At 39.4% G+C, this 19886-nt stretch overlaps 1 protein-coding gene across 1 annotated transcript in view; it reads left to right on the top strand.

The window, feature by feature from the left end:
• The window catches only part of LOC127673200 (zinc finger protein 120-like), a 59483-nt gene extending 43298 nt beyond the window's left edge, over positions 1–16185 (top strand). The window contains exon 5 of the mRNA XM_052168808.1: positions 15977–16185. Within this exon, the coding sequence (XP_052024768.1) occupies positions 15977–16185 (209 nt within the window). The remainder of the gene's footprint in view (positions 1–15976) is intronic.
• The last annotated feature ends 3701 nt before the right edge of the window (positions 16186–19886 follow it).

Below are 19886 nucleotides of genomic sequence, written 5' to 3' on the forward strand. Positions count from 1 at the left end.
AGTCAACCCTCCCCCACTTCCCTGGCCTCTCATTCCTCTACGCTAAGGCATCAAGTCTTTCCAGGACCAGGGGCCTCTCCCTCATTTGGTGTCTAACAAGTTCATCCTCTGTTGCTGATGCGTCTGCGGCCATGGGTAACTAACTCCCTGTGCACTCTTTGGTTGATGGTTTTGTCCCTGGGAGCTCTGGGGGGTACTGGGTGAGTCATATTGTTGTTCCTCCTGTGGCGCTGCAAACCCCTTCTGCTCCTTGGGTCCTTTCTCTAGCTACCCCATTGGGGACCCTGTGCTCAGTGCAATGGCTGGCTGAGAGTGCCCCCTCTGTGTTTGTCATGCACTAGCAGAGCCTCCCAGGTGACAGCTGTATCCAGCTCCTGTCACCCAGCACTTGTGGGCATCCACAATAGTGTCTGGGTTTTGTAACTGTATAGGATGCATCCCTGGGCGGGGCAGTCTCTGGCTGGTCTTTCCCTCAGACTCTGTTCAAACTTTTGTCCCTGTATCTCATTCTGTGGGTATTTTTTTCCCTTTCAACAAAGGACCCAAGGATCCATACTTTGTTCTTCCTATGTCTTGGGCATCATTTGTTATGTAAATTGTGTCTTGGGTATTCAACTCGTCTAGGCTTTTCTATCAAAATCTTCAATTTGATCAATTTTTTTCTATGTCCTTAGACAAATTGTATAGGTATATTTTCTATGTAAACTCTTTTACCATTTTGATTTTCCATTTTTCAATTTTAACTCTTATATTTTTATGTACACAATTTCATCTGAATTGTTTCCCATGAAAATTTTCAATTTAGCAATTCTTCTCAATATATCTTCAAAATTTATCAGAAATATTTTCCATGAGAATCATCACTTTTATCAGAAATCTTTTGTATGTGCTTGAGCATTTAGTAAAATACATTTTCTGTTTATCTTTTTACCATTATTATTTTCCAATAAATTCTTCAATTTTAACACTTTATTTTTCAATTTATTCCTAAAATTTGCCTGTGCACTAATTTTAGATATATTTTCTTTGTCATTCTTTTAATGTGTTTTAATTTCAATGCCAAATCTCAATTTGAAATATTTTTTCGATATATTTCTTCAATTTTATCAGAAATATATTCCATGAAATCTATCAATTTGATTAGAATTTTTCAATATGGTTTGTCAGTTTTGATGTGTTATCTATGTGTTCAATTTCATGTGTATTACCTTTCATCAAATTCTTCAATTTTAACACATATATTTATATATTTCTCCAATTTCATCGAAAAGGCTTTCTATGAAAGGTTTTTTTTTTCAGAAAATTTTCTACTTACTCTTTCAATTTGTAAAGGCTTTCAATGCTTACTATTTGACAAGTGTCAATTTCCATCAAAATATTCAATTTTAACTTTTCTTTCTATATATTTCTTCAATTTTATCACATATTTTCAATGATATCTCCCATTTTATCTCAAAATTGTTCTACAAGCTTTGTCAGTTTGCATTAATACAGACTCTATTATGGGAAATTATTTCCCATCCAATATTTTAATTTCAAACTTTTTTCTATATATTTCTTCCATTTTTTCAAAAATGTTTTTCCATGTAAATTTTCTATTTATTCAAAATTTTCAGTGTGAGTATTCATTTAGATTTGGGATGTTTTCTACTTCCATCTCTTTTAATTTGGATTCCAAGTTTCAATATTAACCCATTTTTCTATATATTTGTTCAATTTTATCAAAACAATTTTCCATGAAAATCTTCAATTTCATCTGAATATTTTACTACATGTAGTGTCAATTAGTTTTGATATACTAACTATGTATACACTTTAATTTACATTATTTTTATCGAATTCTTCACTGTAAAAGTTTTTCTTATATATTTCATAAATTGTATCAGATATTTTTCCATGAAATCTTTGATTCAATCAGAAAAGTTGTCTACATTGCTTGTCAGTTAGTATAGATACATTTTGTCTTAGTACTATTTTATCTATATTATTTTCTATCCTATTCTTCAGTTTGACATGTCTTTCTTTATATTTCTTCTATTCTTTTGAAATGACTCCCACAAACATCTGGAATTCTATCAGAAAAGTTCTCTACATCTTTTGTCAGTTAGTATTCATACATTTACTACTACTAGCATTTTGACTATATCATTTCCCTTAGAATTCTTCTATTTTAACCCCTTTTCTATATATTTCTTCAATTTTATCAGAAAGTATTATATTTATAATTTCTTTTAATTATTTTAAAAATATTTTTCATGTCAACTATTTAACTGTAATATTTTCCATCTACAGCTGCTGCTGACCATGGTTGGGGAATTAGACAACAAATTGTCAGTTTTCTATACAAAAATGGAGTGGGTGAGTGGGTAGGTGGAGGAGTACCCATGGGAAGGTAGGAGGGAGTGAAATGGGTGCTTCCTGATGGGTAACCTAGAAGGGGAATAATATGTGAAATGTAAACAAACAGAATAATCAATAAAAAAGAAAGAATAAATGAAACAGACCTTTGTAAATTTAATGATAGGGTTACTGTTACTTATTGAAACTACTCAAGAGTTCTATGTCCCTCCTATCAGATGAGGATGTAGGTGAGTACATATTATTTCTAAATAATATATGGGCACACCATTTCCTGTTACCAACTACTGGGAAGCCATGTTCAAGTGTGCCTACTACAGGAAATTTCACTTCACTGTTCCATGACACACTGTGTACACTGTACCTTTCCCAGGACCACATCTTCCTCACTGGTTTACAGTGAGATGGAAAGTCAGCTTCCTTTGGCCTCTCTCTCACTTCTCTTAAGCTCCCCATCCTCACTCTCAAGCAGACACCTCCTCCATCTTGCAAACATAAATATGGGTGAAATCTCTAGGGACTAATTGAAAGCCCTGAGAGCAGAGGGTGCTGTGACATCACTGGTGACATCACAGGGGATGTCTAGAACTCTCCAGGGTTCACTAGAATATTCAGACAAGGTATTGTTTATGTCATGGGGAACAGGCTTTTTCTTCCTGTTAATGCTCTTCCTCTACTGAACAGAAGCTGAGGTGCCCATCCCGGGAGACTCTCCTGGGACACAAATGTTGATCACCTCCCTTTCAAAAGCCAGAGGTCTCAGCCACTGAGATTTGTTAGTGTCAGAACAATGGGAAAGTGCTGTGTTTTATTTCCAAATGTGTTAGCTGTGGAGACCCGGGTCAGGATGGAGAGAAGAGCCAGCCCATCACGTTGGCAGCAGAAGACTTGAGATGTCCACTTTCTTCCTAGGCTTTGGCCGCATGAACTTGTTAGAAGGCAGTTCCAGGGTCACCTTCAGCACGTGGAGATTCAGGACGGGCGGGACATTCTCAGGACGGTCTTGCTTGGAGATGATGCCTGCGGACAGCGATCAGGAAAATAAGATTATTCTGTTTTGTTCTCTTCGGTCAGAGTGTCAGATCTGTGTAATCTTGGATATATTATATAGTATATTGTATAGTATATATATATATATATTTTTTCTATGTTTTCCATTTTACTATTATTATTTTCCAGCTAATTCTTCAATTTTAACACATATTTGTATATATTTCTTCAATATTACTTGAATATTAGTTAAGAGAAACTTTAATTTTATCAGAAAATATTTCTATTTAATTTTTCAATTATTTAGACATGTTTTATGTACACAATATTATCTGAATAATTTCCCATGAAAAATCTTCAATTTAACACTACTTTTCTATGCACTGCTTCAATTTTATCAGAAATATTTTCCATGAAAATCATTAATTTAATAAGAAAATGTTTGTAAGTGCTTGATTCAGTAAAGATGATTTATCTTTTACCATTATTATTTTCCAACAGATTCTTCAATTTTAACACTTATTTTTCAATTTTTTCCTAAAATTGAGTTTGCCTACACATTTAGTTTTCTTTGTCACTTTTTAATGTGTATTTATTTTCAATGCCAAATCTTAATTTTAAATAAATTTTCTGTATATTTCTTCAATTTTACAAGAAGCATTTTTCCATGAAAGCCATCAATTTGATTAGAATTTTTTTACATGGTTTGTCAGTCAGTTTTGATGTATTATCCATGTGTACACTTTCATATGTATTATTGTACATCAAATTCTTCAAATTTAACACACATATTTATATATTTCTTCAAATTCAGTGAAAAAGTCACATTGGCATCACTGTCAGTCACTCAGAGACTGCTGGCCCTGCGCCTGACAGCACGCCAACCCCGCCCCTTGCTCATCTATCTCAGACCCGGGTGGGAGCCCTGTTGGATTCCCTGACTGACAACCAGCAACCGCTGGCCACGCCCCCTGACATTCCCTGAGCCCCGACCCCGACCCCGACCATGCACCTCAGCCCCTGGCGGGCGCCATGTTGGCATCCCTGTCCATCACCCAGCAACCTCTGGCACCACCCCTGACGTCACCCCAGTGCCCGCCCTGCCTCCTGCCTCCTGGAATGTCGTCATTTCCTGTCTTTAATTTTTATGAATCAAAGTGGGCTGGGAGTTTGAATGTGTGCGTTGGTCAGAGGTCTGGCAGAGGCGGGAAGGAGGTGAGTGAGTGCATTTACTCCTGCTGGGATTGCTTAGCTTCCCGGGCTCTGAGCAGCCCTGCCTGGAATTGTGGAACGGGACCGCATTCCCATGCGCATCCAGATGAAGATAGTGCTCCATGCTGTGGGTGTCTGTGAGCTCTCAGGTCACTCTGCGCTATCCTCCTATCCTCTCCACAGACGCAGTCTGTAAGTTTGGGGAGGCAAGGCAAGACGCGGGCTTCCCGCTGTGTAAAGTTTACAGTGGGGCGGAGTGCAAACACTCTCTGTGCTCTGGGCAGGGACAGTGGATGGGCAAGGTGCGGGCTTCCCGCTCTGGAAAGTTTGCAGCTGGGCGGAGCGCAAACCCTCTCTCTCATCCTCCAGGCAGGGACAGTGGCCGGGCAAGGTGGGGGCTTCCGTCTCTGCTCTGAAAAGTTTGCAGCGGGGCAGAGAGCAAACCCTCTCTGTGCTCCAGGCTGGGGCAGTGGCCGGGCAAGGCACAGGCTTCCCGCTCTGGAAAGTTTGCAGCAGGGCGGAGTGCAAACCCTCTCTGTGCTCCTCTGGGCAGGGACAATGGCTGCGCAAGGCGGGGGTTCCCACTCTGCTCTGGAAAGTTTGCAGCAGGGCAAAGTGCAAACTCTGTGCTCCGGGCAGGAACAGTGGCCGGGCAAAGAGCAGGCTTCCCGCTCTGGAAAGTTTACAGTGGGGAGGAGTGCAAACCCGCTCTGGGGCTCCTCCAGGCGGGCACAGTGGCCTCCTGGCACGACCCTCCTGTGGTAACAGAAGCCGAGCCTGGCCGCCATGGGTTACTGGGCTGTGCACCCGGCCCTGGCTTCTGGCTGTGAGCTGGTGAGACAGGGAATTCACAGGCCAATAAACTGCATCCTGATCCTTAATGACACAGGCTGGGCTGTGAAATGACAAAGACCTGGTAGAGTTTACAGAGGTCTGGGCTGGCGCTTTCCCAAGGAACATTAATGATCAAGTTGCAGCTGGCTGGGGTCAAGGGCTGTGGGATGGGCGGAGTAGGTCCCAGGGTAACATTTTTTTTTTATTGCTTTACTTTAGTTCCTTAGTGTTTCAATTATTGTGCAGTAAAGGGACTTTTCCCCAATCTATTTGGTATTTTGCATGCTTTTACATTAACTCTGGCTATATATTTATAATAACTCTGGCTATTCTTACACAGGCACCTTCTTTAGTTTAGGAAATTTTCATTTAGGATTTTATTGGAAATGTTTTCTAGACATTTATGCTGATTGATCTTCTTCACTCTCTCCCTCATCTTCTCCTTCTGAGGTGTTCCCTGTGGCTGGGCAGCTTGAATGGTTCTCTGTATCCTGCTCTGAGCTCTGCTGTTGTGTGCTGTGAGGGGACCTCAGGGAAGCTCTGAAATCAAGACATGGTGAGTACAGGATATCTGCCCACAATGGGAAGGAACATGTAGCTGAGCAGTGGGTGCTGGGGTTGTGGATCCTCTATGGAGTTGGATCAGAAGCATCATTAAGATGTGACTTCCTGTGAGGTGTCTATTGCTGCTTCTTAGCTGCTAACTCAGGCCATGAAATATAAATACCTTAAGTATCATGGTTGATTGTAATTCTGTCCAGAACATCTGGACTAGTTGCTTTCCTGTAGCAGCATGAGTGCTTTCTGTGACTATGCAGGACCTGGGTCCAAACCTTTTTGTCTTTTATAATATACATTAAGAAGACAGGGTTAGGGCTGGAGAGATGGCTCAAAGGTTAAGAGCTCCGGCTATTCTTATACAGGCCATGAGTTCAATTCTTACCAACCACATGCTGGCTCATAACTGTATGTAATGGGGTCTGGTGCCCTCTTCTGGCCTGCAGGAATACATGTACTGAGAACTTTGTAGAAATAATGAATTCAATCCTTAAGAAAAGAAGATGGATATGAATCTAATAGTTCTAAATTCATATATTAATAATTTTTGTTTTGTTTAGTTTGTTATTTTTTCTCCTGTAGTTTTTTTTATATTTCTTTAAATTATATGTTTAGTGTTTTGATTTTTATGTGGCAAAGAGACACTTCCACAATCTGTTTGGTATTTTTGATGCTTCTTGTACATTAACAGTCATCTTCTTTAGTTTAACAATACATATCCTCAGTAATGTCAGGAAGTGGTGTTGCCCAAGGGATAGGTATCAAGTTGGGCAGGGTGTAGTCTGGCCATTCTCTCATTCTATGCTCCATATTTTTGTCTGCATTTCTAGTAGACATGACAAATTTTGGGTGGAAAGTTTTTTGGTTGGGTTGGTGTAATTATCTCTCCACTGTGGGTCCTGCCTGGCTGCAGGATGTGGCCTCTTTAGTGTCCAATTTTCACTGCTATGCCTTTCAATTATGATCACCTCCATAGACTCCCACATGCTAAAGTTGTCTGCACCATTCAGCTCCTGATATCTGCAGATTTAATTCATTATCCTGACCATATGGCCCTTTCATTTCTCTCACCACACCTTTTCATTACCTCCTGTCCCTTTCTTAACTATTGGTCCTTACATTTTGCTCTTTCATCTGCCTCAAATGACTGTTTTATTTCCACTTCTGAGTGAGATTCACCCATGCTCATTTTTGTGTTCATTCATCTTTTTAAGGATTTTTTTTATTATTATTATATGTAAGCACACTGTATCTGTCTTCAGACACACCAGAAGAGGGTGTCAGATCTCATTATGGGTGGTTGTGAGCCACCAAGTGTGTGCTAGGACTTGAAAATCTGGACTTTTAAAAGAGCAGTCTGTGCTGTTACCAGCTGAGACATCTTTTCAGACCCTTAGCCTTCCTTCTTGTTTATCTTCTTCAGGGCCAAGAAATGCTGTGTGGATATCTTGCACTTTATGGTTATCATTCATTTGTAAATGAGTACCTACATGCATGTCCTTTCAGGTCTAAGATATCTCATTTAGTATGATAGTATCTAGTTGTATCCACTTGCCTGCAATTTTTGTAAAATAAACATAGGATTTTATGCTGTTTTAGGTCCACATCTTTAGTTTTGAAAATTTTCCAAATATATAGGTTATATTCTATTTCTCAGGATGGTGTATGTTCATGACATCAATATTATCAGAGGTTTCAGCGTCATTGAGTGCTATATATATGGCATTCTACCTCAGTCTTGTGCTTGTTCTGAAATGTTTGAATAAATAGGAATATTTTGCCTGTGTGAACAAATATGGATATCATGTGTGTCTCAACTTTCCTGCTGTCAGAAGATGGCCGCAGAACTCCTGATCTTGAAATAATGTGCAGTTGTTGGCCCCCATGTGTTTGCAAGAAATTGACCAACATTATGTGAAAGACCAGCAATAGCTTTCTACTGCTGAGATCTGCTACCCTACATTGCTTATTTATGATCAACATTTATATTATTACTATTTTCATCTGTCCATTAGTAAGTATTTAACCATGCATTTTAAACCATATATTTTAAACTATATATATATATATATATATATATATATATTTTAAACTATATAACCATGCAAATTAGAATCTGCGTAACCTTTGTCAAGAGGTCATTCGTGTGACATTTTGGCCAAACATCTTTCCAACTTAGCTTATTACCTGAAATATTGAGTGAGATAAAATTTTAAAATAATAGGCTGATTTCCATATTTTCATTCTATTAATATGTATTTGTTCATTTTTTTGAATTATTTGTTTAACGTTCATTTATTTATTTAATTTAAATTCCACTTGATACCATCTCTCCATTATACCTTATATAGACCTTCACACATAACTGCTATTATCTCTTCAAGGAGGGTGAGGTCCACTTGAGTATTCACCAACCATGACATTTCAAGTCTCTGCATGGTTCAGCACATCCTCTCTTACTGAAGTCAGACAAAGCAACTAAGTTAGGGGAACCATTTGGGCAGACAGGCAACAGCATAATGGACATCTCCCGCTCCATTTGTTGGGAAACAACATGAAGACTGAGTACCTAGCATACTACATATATGATGGGGTACTCAGTCCATCCTTTGCATGCTCTGAACTTGGTGACTCAGTCTCTGGGAGTCTCCTAGTGTCCAGGTTAATTGACTCTGAGGGTCGTCTTATAGACTTCCTGTTCCTTTGGGGGTCCTCAATCCTTTCCACAAGTCTTCCAAAAGATCCCCTAGACTCTGTCCAATTTTACGCTGTGGGTTTCTGCATCTGTTTCAGTCAGGTCCTGGATGGATACTGTCAGAGGACAATGATGCTAAGCTACTCCCTGGAAGTATAACAATGCATACCCTCAGTAATGTCAGGGATTGGATCTTGCCCGTGGGGTGGGTCTCAAGTTGGGCAGGGTACTATTTGTCTAATCCCTCATTCTCTGCTCCATCTATGTGCCTACTTTTTTTTTTGTAGAAAGGACAACTTTGGGGTGGAAAGGTTTTTGGTTTGGTTTGTGTAATAAACTCTCCACTGGTGGTCCTGCCTGGCTTTAGGATGTGTCCCTCTTCAGGGTCCATTTCTCACTGCTATGCATCTCAGCTATGATCACCCCCACTGACTCCTGTTGCCCTCCCTTTTCTGGTCTGTGGCACATCATAAAATTGCCTGCACCCTTCCACCCCTGACAGCTGCAGACTTCAATTAATATTCCTCACCCTATGGCCCTTCCATTTCTCTCACCACACCTGTTCCTTACCTCTCTTCCCCTTTCTTATCTACTGTTCCTTCCAGTTCTCTCTCTTTCATCTGCCTCAAATGACTGTTTTATTTCTACTTCTGAATGAGATTCAACCAGGTTTATTTTAGTCTTCCTTCTTCTTTTTAAAGATTTATTTATTTATTATATATAAGCACACTGTAGCTGTCTTCAGACACACCAGAATAGGATGTTGGATCTCATTATGGGTAGTTCTCAGCCACCATGTGGGTGCTGGGATTTGAACTCTGGACTTTCATTAGAGCAGTCAGTGATCTTATCAGCTGAGCCATAGATTCAGCCCCTTAGCCTTCCTTCTTGTTTATCTTCTTCAGGGTCAAGACATGTAGTATGGCTATCCTGTACTTTGTGGTTATTATTCATTTGTAAATGATTACATACATGTATGTCTATTTAGGTCTCAGATACCTCACTCAGGATGATAATATCAAGTTGTATCCATTTTTCTAGATTTTTTAAATAAACATGTTTTACATCCACATCTGTAGTTTTGAATTTTGGACAACTATATAGAATATATTCTATTTCTCAGGATAGCATATGTTCATGATATCAATATTATCTGAGGTTTTAGTGTCATTGTGTGCCAGGTATATTAAATTCTGCCTCAGTCTTATGTTTGTTATGAAATGATTGAATAACTAGGAATATTTTGCCTCTGTGCATGAGTAAGAATATCATGTTTGTCTCATCTTTACTGTTGTCAGAAGAAAGCCTCAGAACTCCTGATCTTGAAGTAATGAGTAGTTGTTGGTCCCCATGTGTATGCAAGAAATTGACCACAATTATGCTTAAGACTAACAAGAGTTTTCCATTGCTGAGCTCTCTCTCCTGCCCTACGTTTCTTATAATAATAAACATTTATATTGATATCATTTTCATCTGTACACTTATAACAATTTAAGCATATATTCTCTGTTAGTAAAGTTTTATTAATGTTATAGTTTAAACTGTTACACTTCATGTTCTGCCAGATGAATACAGATGTGCAGTGAATTTATAATACTTTGTAGAAACTTTACTAATGAACTGTGAGTTATCTATCATTTTTGTTTTCTTGGTTGACTTTTGTAGGGATTGAGGGTCTTAAAAGATAACTATTGGTCTCCTAGAACACATTACAAAGGCCATGACAGTGTCAAGCTGTTGGACATACATCTGCCTGTGCCTCTGTGATTAAGGACATGAGAAAATACACCCAGCTTGCCCATCATGTTTATAGTTAGTAAATGTTCCTACAATTTTTCAGATGTGTTCTCAGTACTGTGGATCTGTTTCCCCTGCATGTCCCTCTAAGCTGGCATTTCTCTGGCGAGGCTGTATCTAATTCAAAGTGTTCAAAATAACAGTGGTGTATCTTATAATTAAAGCTCCTTCTAAACTCACACAGTGATTATAAATTCTGAGTCAGAAAATAAGCAGAGCAAGCATGAGAATGATGTGAATATATATTTGAGAAAGCATATATTTATTTTCTGGAGATGTTAGTATCATGCTTTGTGTTGTACATGTATTTGATATTTAGGATGCAGTGACTTTTGATGATGTGCATGTGAAATTCACTGAGGAGGAGTGGAATTTGCTGGATCCTTCCCAGAGGCGTCTCTACAAAAATGTGATGTTTGAAACCTACCTGAACCTCAAAGCTATAGGTAAGACTATTTTTTTTTCTGAAGGAACCAAATGTTTCTTGGTTATAGACGATCTTCTATTATTTTAATTGTATAAAAATTGAGCTGAATAATTCAGTTTCACTGAATTTTCACTGTAACTATCACGGTGCAGTTAAAATTCACAGTACCATTAATTTTGCCTATTTTCCAATAATATATCATTCATTTTCTATTACTGTGTTTTAGGCTATAATTGTGTAGAGCATCATCTTGAAGAACATTGTCAAAATAATAGAAGTCATGAAAGGTAATTTTCATGTGCAAGCTGTTACAAATTTGTCTCTGAGGAAATTTTAATATCTTATGGAATCTCCAGCAGAAAGCAAAAGTGTAAAATAACAGTCCCTTAAGTGTAGATATGATTATAATATTCTTACAAAACCATGTACCTCAAGATCCAATATCTGATTTGTGTCTCCATTTGATAAGTAGCTCCATTAGACCTGTGCTGTGGATCTGCCCATCTGTATAGTCTCATAGTATTTCGAAATTGCACATTGAATAGTGATAAATTTATATCCAAAACATTCTAATAAGCAAATAGTCCATAGAAAATTTGGTGATACTCATATTCTTTTAGAAATATGGTTCAGTTTGGTGAGAGGGAATTTTATGAGAACCAAGAATATTGTTGTGGAGAAACATTAGTCCATATTGCACATGTTATGACAAACAAAAATTCAAACAGTGTGAATGTAATGAGTAAACCTTTCATTTATCATTCTTTTTATTAGGTATATCATGTGTCATAATGGATAATAATTATGTTAGCATTGGGATATTGAAAAATGAAACATAAATTTTTTTGTTCTGAAAGAAGAAGATATGTAGTATTCTGCCTTTGAAAGTAATTAGGAATATGAAAGACATTTGCAATTACTTGTTTTTTTTAGTTTTACAGGGAATATCCCTAAACTGAAAGTGTAGAAAACCTTTCTGGGCACTTAGGAATTTGGAAATTTTTCTTTGGGTCCTGGTTTGCAGTCAAAAATGTTGTAATTCACAGTAGAGGAAAATATGAATACAATCAGTGTTATAAAGATCAGAGTTTTTATAACTTTCTTCAGATAGCCAAAATACATCATACAAAAAGAGGGTACTATAAATATGAGCCATGTAATAACCATTACAGATGTCTTGAACAACTCATGATGAGTGAGAACACCATGAACATATAAAGTGCTAAATCCTCAAGATGCTTTTTTTAACAATTAGACAAATCGTAAACATAATTCATATTGATTACATGATTGATCAGAGTAATGAATGCCGTAAAGTTTTCACATGTGCTAATTATCGTTGCAGGCATGTAAGAAGATATACTGGAGTGAAACTCTATGAGTGTAATCAATGTGGTAAAGCCTTTACAAGATGCAAAAATCTCCAATATCATAAAACAACACATACTGGAGAGAAACCATATGAATGTAATCAATGTGGTAAAGCCTTTGCAAGACCCAGTAATCTCCAAACTCATAAAAGAACACATACTGGAGAGAAACCTTATGAATGTAATCAATGTGGTAAAGCCTTTGCACAGCCCAGTAATCTCCAATATCATAAAAGAACACATACTGGAGAGAAACCTTATGAATGTAATCAATGTGGTAAAGCCTTTGCAAGACCCAGCGATCTCCAAAGACATAAAAGAACACATACTGGAGAGAAACCTTATGAATGTAATCAATGTGGTAAAGCCTTTGCAAGACCCAGTGATCTCCAAAGACATAAAAGAACACATACTGGAGAGAAATCTTATGAATGTAATCAATGTGGTAAAGCCTTTGCCTATCACAGTAATCTCCAAAATCATAAAAGAACACATACTGGAGAGAAACCTTATGAATATAATCAATGTGGTAAAGCCTTTGCAAGACCCAGTTGTCTCCAGTATCATAAAAGAACACACACTGGACAGAAAACTTATTAATGTAATCAATGTGGTAAAGTGTTTTCACCAGGGATAAGTCTCCAAATTCTGTGTGCTGGAGAGAAACATAATGAAAATGATCATGAATTAACTGGGAATTAGGAGGGTATCATAAAGTAGGATATGATAGACATGGGTGCTTGGGATTATTTCCATTCTGGCGATTTTTTTTTTTTTTTATGTTTTTGCAAAGAAGTTCGCTACCCTCATCTGAAGAGTTTCTTTGAGGTTAAGGTAAAGATGATTACATTAATTGTATTGACAAAGTAAGTCATGAAAATCACCGCATAGAATTTGGCCTGAAAGTTTTTAAATACCATAGAAACTAAGAAAGGAAAAATAAAAAAAGAAAGGTTCAAAATACAAGGCTTTATCAGGAAGTTGAATGAAGTTTAATTGTCTGATCAAGGATATTCAATGGCATTAAAGGAATGGTTACATTAGGACAAGATTACATTCAGCTAAACATATGGATTTGCAGTTGTATGAAAGAGAACTGTATCATGTTAGGAATTATTATTACCTGGATACTGTTTTGATGTAGACACATGAAGATACAATTATGTGTCAAATTGCCAAGAGATAGATTTGGATTCTGGGTTCTGAGTTTAAAATATAAATAGAAAAGCTTAGTTCATGTCATGGTGTTACATTCTTTTTAACCCACCATTCACGAGACAGAGTCAAGCAGATCTTTGAGATCAAGGTAGATCTCTAAGCAAGTTCCAGGAAAGCCAAGATTAGGCCGTGATGTATTTGAAATATTGAAAGCTGCTGATAATGGAATAGAGGGAGCCGTGTTCCAGCCCCAGTAAGCACCAGAACTCTGAGAAATTTATCATAAAGTGGTGTTGAATATTGTCAGAGAATTTTACCTTACCTCATGAAATGATCAATTCTTGGTTTTTCTTACACTTTAATCCCATTTTGTTGAACCGTCACTGTTTCTAGAATGAAGCCTTCCTCATTGTTAATGGTGGACGATCTTTTGATGTGTTTTATATTTTATTTTATTTGTTTTATCTTTTAAGTATTTTTGAACCTGTGGTTTTAGGGATAATTTGTCTGTAATTATCTTTAATTGCTCAGTCTTTCCTGACTGGATCTATGAGTAATCAGGGGTTCAGAAAATAAATTGACTAATATTTATTTTGTTTCTATATTGTTGAAAACACTGAATTCTTGTTAAATCCTCTTTGAAAGTCTGGTAGGACTCTACCCTTAAACTCATGGACGTGGGCTCATATTGGGGACATATTTTTAATGAATTCTGTTTTCCTTCATGTTTATGTCAGTTTAAGTTGTTTTTCTCTAGTTTAATTTTGGGATGTGGAATATATTGAGGAAGTTAACTATTTCTTTTAGAATTTCCAAGTTGGTGGAATGCACCCTTTTTAAACTACGTCTTTACTACTCTCTGGATTTCATTACCTGTTATGTAATCCCCCATTTCATTTTAGATTTCATTATTTTGTAAATTCTTTATCTTTTAATAGGGGTTTGTTTATCTTGTCTAATAAAAGGATCAAAAGGCCAAGTCCATGTTTCATTAATTCTTTGAATTGTTCTCTTCCTATTTTATCAATTTCATCCCCCAACTTGATAATTTCTTGATGTCTCTTCCTCATTTTCTTTGCTCCCTCACTTCTTTTTGTTGGAGCTTTTAAAACGTGTTGCTAAATTGCCAGCATGGGAGTTCTCCAATTTTTTCATGTAGGCATTTTGTGCTGTGAACTTTCTTTTAGCTCCACTTTCATTTTCTTTGTGTTCCATGAGATTGTGCATGTTGCATATTCATTTCCAATGAACTCTAGAAAGTCTCTCATTTCTTCCTTTATTTCTGTGTAGACCCATTTTCTCTCAAACATTAGTTTGTAGTCAGTTAGCTGTCCTCCCTCATCTTTTACAACACTGAGACATCAACAGGTTTTTGGCCCAGATCATATATTTTTTCTCATCAGAGAGTGTGGGGACTCCTGGGTCTGGTGCAATCAAGGACATGAGGAACCTGATTTCTAGGGGCCACACCCTGGGCTGTCTTGTTGCACTCTGGGATGGAGTTTAGTCCTTGCTCATCAGAAGGTTCCTCGCCTTATAAATGGTCCCATGGAAATGAGAAGTAGCAATGGCACACCAGCCCTCTGTGTCTTGACCCTGGGGAAAAGATAACCTTACCACAGTGAGTAAGGCACGGCTAAGTCTATGAACCCAGAGGAAGCAGAGAAACACATCAGCACTGGAAGTGACTATTTGAAGAACAGGAAGTGTCCATGCCACACCCAGAAGTGGTTGTGATGCCACAGGAAGGGCCTGGCCCTAACCTAAAGTGAGTGTATATCACAGGAATTGTCTCAAGTTTTAGAGAAAGTGTCCATTTTATGACTGGAAGTGAACGTCACTGTCACAGGAAGTGGCTGTGGCTTGATACGAAGTGACTGTAACATAATAAGAAGTGTTGTTACACCACAGGAAGTGGCTCTAATGACTTTAATGTCCTTTCTTATATCTAATGACATTTTCAGAGCTGCCATTTCAGCTTCCTGGGCTGACATTCACAAAAGAACAGACATGGAATGCAGTCAGTGATAAGTGGATATTAGCTCAGAAGCTCTGAATACCCAAGACACAATTCACATATCAAATGATTCCCAAGAAGTAGGAAGGAGAGGTCTCTGGTCCTGGAAAGGCTTGATGCAGCATTGTAGGGGAGTACCAGGACGGGGAAGTTGGAGGGGGTTTGATCTGAGAATGGGCAGAAGGAAGAGGGCTTATGGGACTTTTGGGGAGAGGGCAACTGGGAAACAGAAAATCATTTGGAATTTAAACAAAGAATATAGAAAATAAAAAAATAAATAAAAGAAAACCAAAAAAAGGTCTCACCTTCCCCTTACATAGCTTTGAATCTTCTACCCCAAAGGCAACAAAATATGCTGACGTGGGTGTTCCTCTGCCCCGCCCCTCTCCCCACCGCCCCCCCTGGTATAAAGGCAACACATACCAACCAAGTAGAGCATCTTTGAGGTAAACCATGGCCTCTATTCTGCAGAAGTGCTCAATCAAATCTACGAGTGAATACAAGCTGACATTAAAAGGCCACTTCTTCCAAGTAAGCGAACTGTCAGGTGAGCCACGCAGGTCAGAATCGTGGCATCGTGGAAGAAAGAGTTAATGTAGTCATGACAGGAGCGCCTGGAGCCACACGCAGCCTGGAGGAGAGTGTGGCCAGAGGCCCTGATCCCAGAGTGACTACGCGCCACACAGCACAGGATGCTCCGGGCTGCCCCGGGCTGCCCGTGCTCATGAAAGGGAACAGAGTGAACCTCAGGAAGGAAGTGGATGTGTGAAGTGAGGCCCAGCGCTACAAGGTGCCCTCGAGCTGTGCAAGGCAGGACCCAAGCTGCAGGAGACCAGCCTCAGAGCGCTAAGGTCTGGGGAAGAGGGAAGGGGGTGAGGACCATCAGAAGGCACCATTCACAGTCGAAGCCCTCTGTGTCCTCATCTTGCCCAAATGCAAATGTCACTGAAGGGGTGCCCTGGCATAGAACCACACACTCACAACGTCTTGTTCTCAGAGCACAATCCAGGGCACCCCTGGGCGACAAATTTCACATAGGACAGTCACTGAGAGGACTTGGGGATCCAGCCATCTAAGAATTCATTTGCCCAAGAATATGGGGCACCACACCCACCATCTTTTGACAGAAAGTGAATATTCCCATCTGCAGAAGATGGACAGCAATACCCATCAGATGCTTCACTGTGTAGAGTTGTCATGGTTGTGGTGTTTTATCACAACAATAGAAACATCACATAACACCTGAAACAACAGAATTCACGCCCCAGAGTTCTAGACAGCCAAGATGTCTGTCCACAGAGCCAGGCCTCTGTGAGGCTGCTGGGAGAGCCTCCTTCCTTGTTCTCTCGGATGTGGGTGTAGCTGTCAGTCCTCAGCAGACAAATCAGTCCTCTCTGCCTCCATCATCAAATGGCATTCTCCCTTTGTCACAGTATCCAAATTTCTCTCTTAGATGAACACCAGTCATCAGCTAGCCCAATATGGCCAACTCCAGAGAATCTCATCTTAGCTTGATTATATCAGTAAAGATCCTTATTCCAAACTAGAAGAGCACAGGCTCTCCGAGCAGATATCAATGCAGACAGACACTGCTCAGTACACCATATTCCTCTGCTGCCAAAAGATGTCTGGTACCATTAGTATGAATAACGTGTCCCCCATATTCTCAGCCATTTGAATACTTGGCTCCCTACTTAGTGACCCTCCTTGGTCAGGTATAGATGTGGGGATGCTAGAGGAAATATGTCACTGGGAGTAGGTTTTAAGAGTTTAAAACCTTGCACCATGACACATTTTCTCTCTCTTTGCTTAGAATGAGATGTGAACTCTCGGTCATTCCTGCTGAGGCACGATGGTGATGGACTCTCATCCCCGTGAAACAATAAGACAAATAAACCCTTCCTTCTATGAGTTGCCATGGTTGTGGTGTTTTATCACAAAAACAGAAATGTACCTAATACGTCAGGTATCCAGAAACCAAAGCCCCAGCCCCAGACCTACCTCTGACCGCCTGCCTGGGTCCCCTCAGTCACTCTCCTCTGAGAGGGGACAGCTTGGATTTGATTTCCCAAGTCCTTGCCAGTTGCAATGCTGCCAAATAAAAAGCAATTAAAAATCAGCACAAACTCACAATTTTAACAATATAAATAGAAATAAATATAGATAGGCGCGTGGCCTTGTTGGCAGCCATGTGTCTCCCAACTCTGTTCTCTGGGAAGCCCTGGAAGCCGTGCGACCCTGGCATCAATAAGCAAGCTCGGGCGTGCATCCCACTTTCTAAACATTCTCTAATGGGAGCCAGGGCTCTTTAGAGCAGCAACTAAGTCACGGTTCCAAAACCTGGTCTCTAGCAGAAACGGGGATCCTTACAGCAGTGACCGGTTCCAGGGACAGGGCATGAATCTAGGGTTTTCTGTGATGCCTGAATATAAACAATACTGTAAAAATAAAAAGGTAAGCACCATGCTGGTTCAAAAGGTCACAGGCACCAACTGAATGATGCCTCAGTAACTCTAGCAAGAACGACTGGAACAAAGTAAACATGTATTCAGCCAGAATCCACAGAATAAATGTCATTTTTATTATGTATCGTTTGTCCGTGCTTTTTATTGTGTTATGTATTTTTGAGCCTGTAATGATAAGAATAACTAAGTGAATAAATAAATAAGCGGGAGAAGGCAGTTCATTCCAGAATTACAATTAATAAAGGCAGAACAATGAGGTAAAGAGAAAATCACACTTATGCAAACATTGCTGTAGCAGGCAGCACGGCTGACGGATTAGCTAAAATCAGTGGGTGAAGGTCCAAGGAACAACTGGACATTTGTCTAATGTCAGAAGTATTCACTCCTCCAAACACTTATTAATTTCAGAGGAGAAATTATAGCTCTACAGCACGGCACTGCATGGCATTGCCTCCTCCTTGCGATCAAGGGTGACATCACCAGTAATTACACACGCGGGCTTCATGGTCCCGACACTGTTCCAAGGAGGACAGTGTCAGTGTTGTGCGGATGTGCACAAAATGTATTATTTTAATATCATCATAAGGAAGCACTCAGAGTGACAGGGTCTAGTGGGCTGACCAGGCCTTGCAGCCTACCATAGTGATGGAGACAAGGAAAACCTGATGCAGGCTTGGACAAAGAAGACCCAACAACTAAGTGCAATGCACAAGCTGGAACAAGAAAGGATGTCTGTTCAAATCAGGCTGAGGTCGGTTAGCAATATTGCACCATGAACGCCTTGGCTTTCAAAGTCATAGAAAGTCAGGCATCTTAAGCAGCGGGCTGCGGCCGAATCCCACCTGTAAATGAACATTATGGTGGGCTGGAAAAGTTTCAATCAAAATTCACAAGGACTGAAAACTGACTCAAAGTGAAATCTGTAGTGAGCCCAAGTTGATCCTGGTGGAGCTTACTTGTGCTGCATCATGTGACTTCCCCGCAGCCTTGGTTCTGATGGAGGGACGTGGGATGGGACCCGCCACACCACACACCGCCGATGAACGCAGCCTGCAGGATCTCTGCTGCGAGCAGAGACCTCTGTGTGCTATGAACAGCAGTGTTCTCGAGCACATAGCGCACTGTGTGTGCTTACACAAACAGAATGGTTTGATTACGGAAAACAAAGGCTTTGTGTGTTTTCCTTCAGTCACTCCTCAGCGCCTAAGAATCAAATCAGCGTATCGTTTGGATTGTGTTACATTACGAATGTTTGGTTTTCAAAAATTATTCTTGGAGTTGCTGTCTTGGGTGTCATAAAAAATTGTAAAATGGATTTTGGGTTAGAATTTCCAACAGTTTCTCGAATAGGCCTCAACAGACTTCTGCTGGTTTTGTGCTATGTGTTTGAGTGAAGCAGCAGCCTCAGTGTCGGCGATCATTAAATCAAAATATCGATCGACTCTGAGAAACACGGAAGACGCTCTGTGTCTTGCTGCATCAAATATTCCACCAAGTCCTAATTCTTTCTGTGAAAATTTACAATCTCGTCCACCCCATTAGTATGCAAATTTGCTACTGTCTTTAATAAATGATAAAATATGTATATTAAAAAACATCTTTAAACAAATTTATCATTCATTGTTAGGAAATGGTTGATTTATATACTATATGCCCAGGACCATGTAAAAATTTCCCTGATGAAAAGAGGTTATAAGTGGGAAAGCTTAAAAATCCGTGGTAGCCCGCTGACCACAATCAAAAGAAGCAAGATGTATGGAGTATGTGTCACATGTATGCAATACACATGCAGCAGGATGCATAATGTATGTATACATAGGTATGTTACATGCATCTGCAGACATGCTACCAGACTACAAGAGCTTGGGAACTTTGGAAGTGAGCAGAGCATGCAAGGATGGGGCGGGGTCAGGAAGTGGGGAGAGAGAGGGAAAATGGTCCTTCTTTTCTGCTTCAGGCAGCTCACTGAGGCACAGATCCGATTTTCACACAAGGATTACAGGAT

The sequence above is a fragment of the Apodemus sylvaticus genome, chromosome 22 (genome assembly GCF_947179515.1).
Source record: "Apodemus sylvaticus chromosome 22, mApoSyl1.1, whole genome shotgun sequence".
Lineage (NCBI taxonomy): Eukaryota > Metazoa > Chordata > Mammalia > Rodentia > Muridae > Apodemus > Apodemus sylvaticus.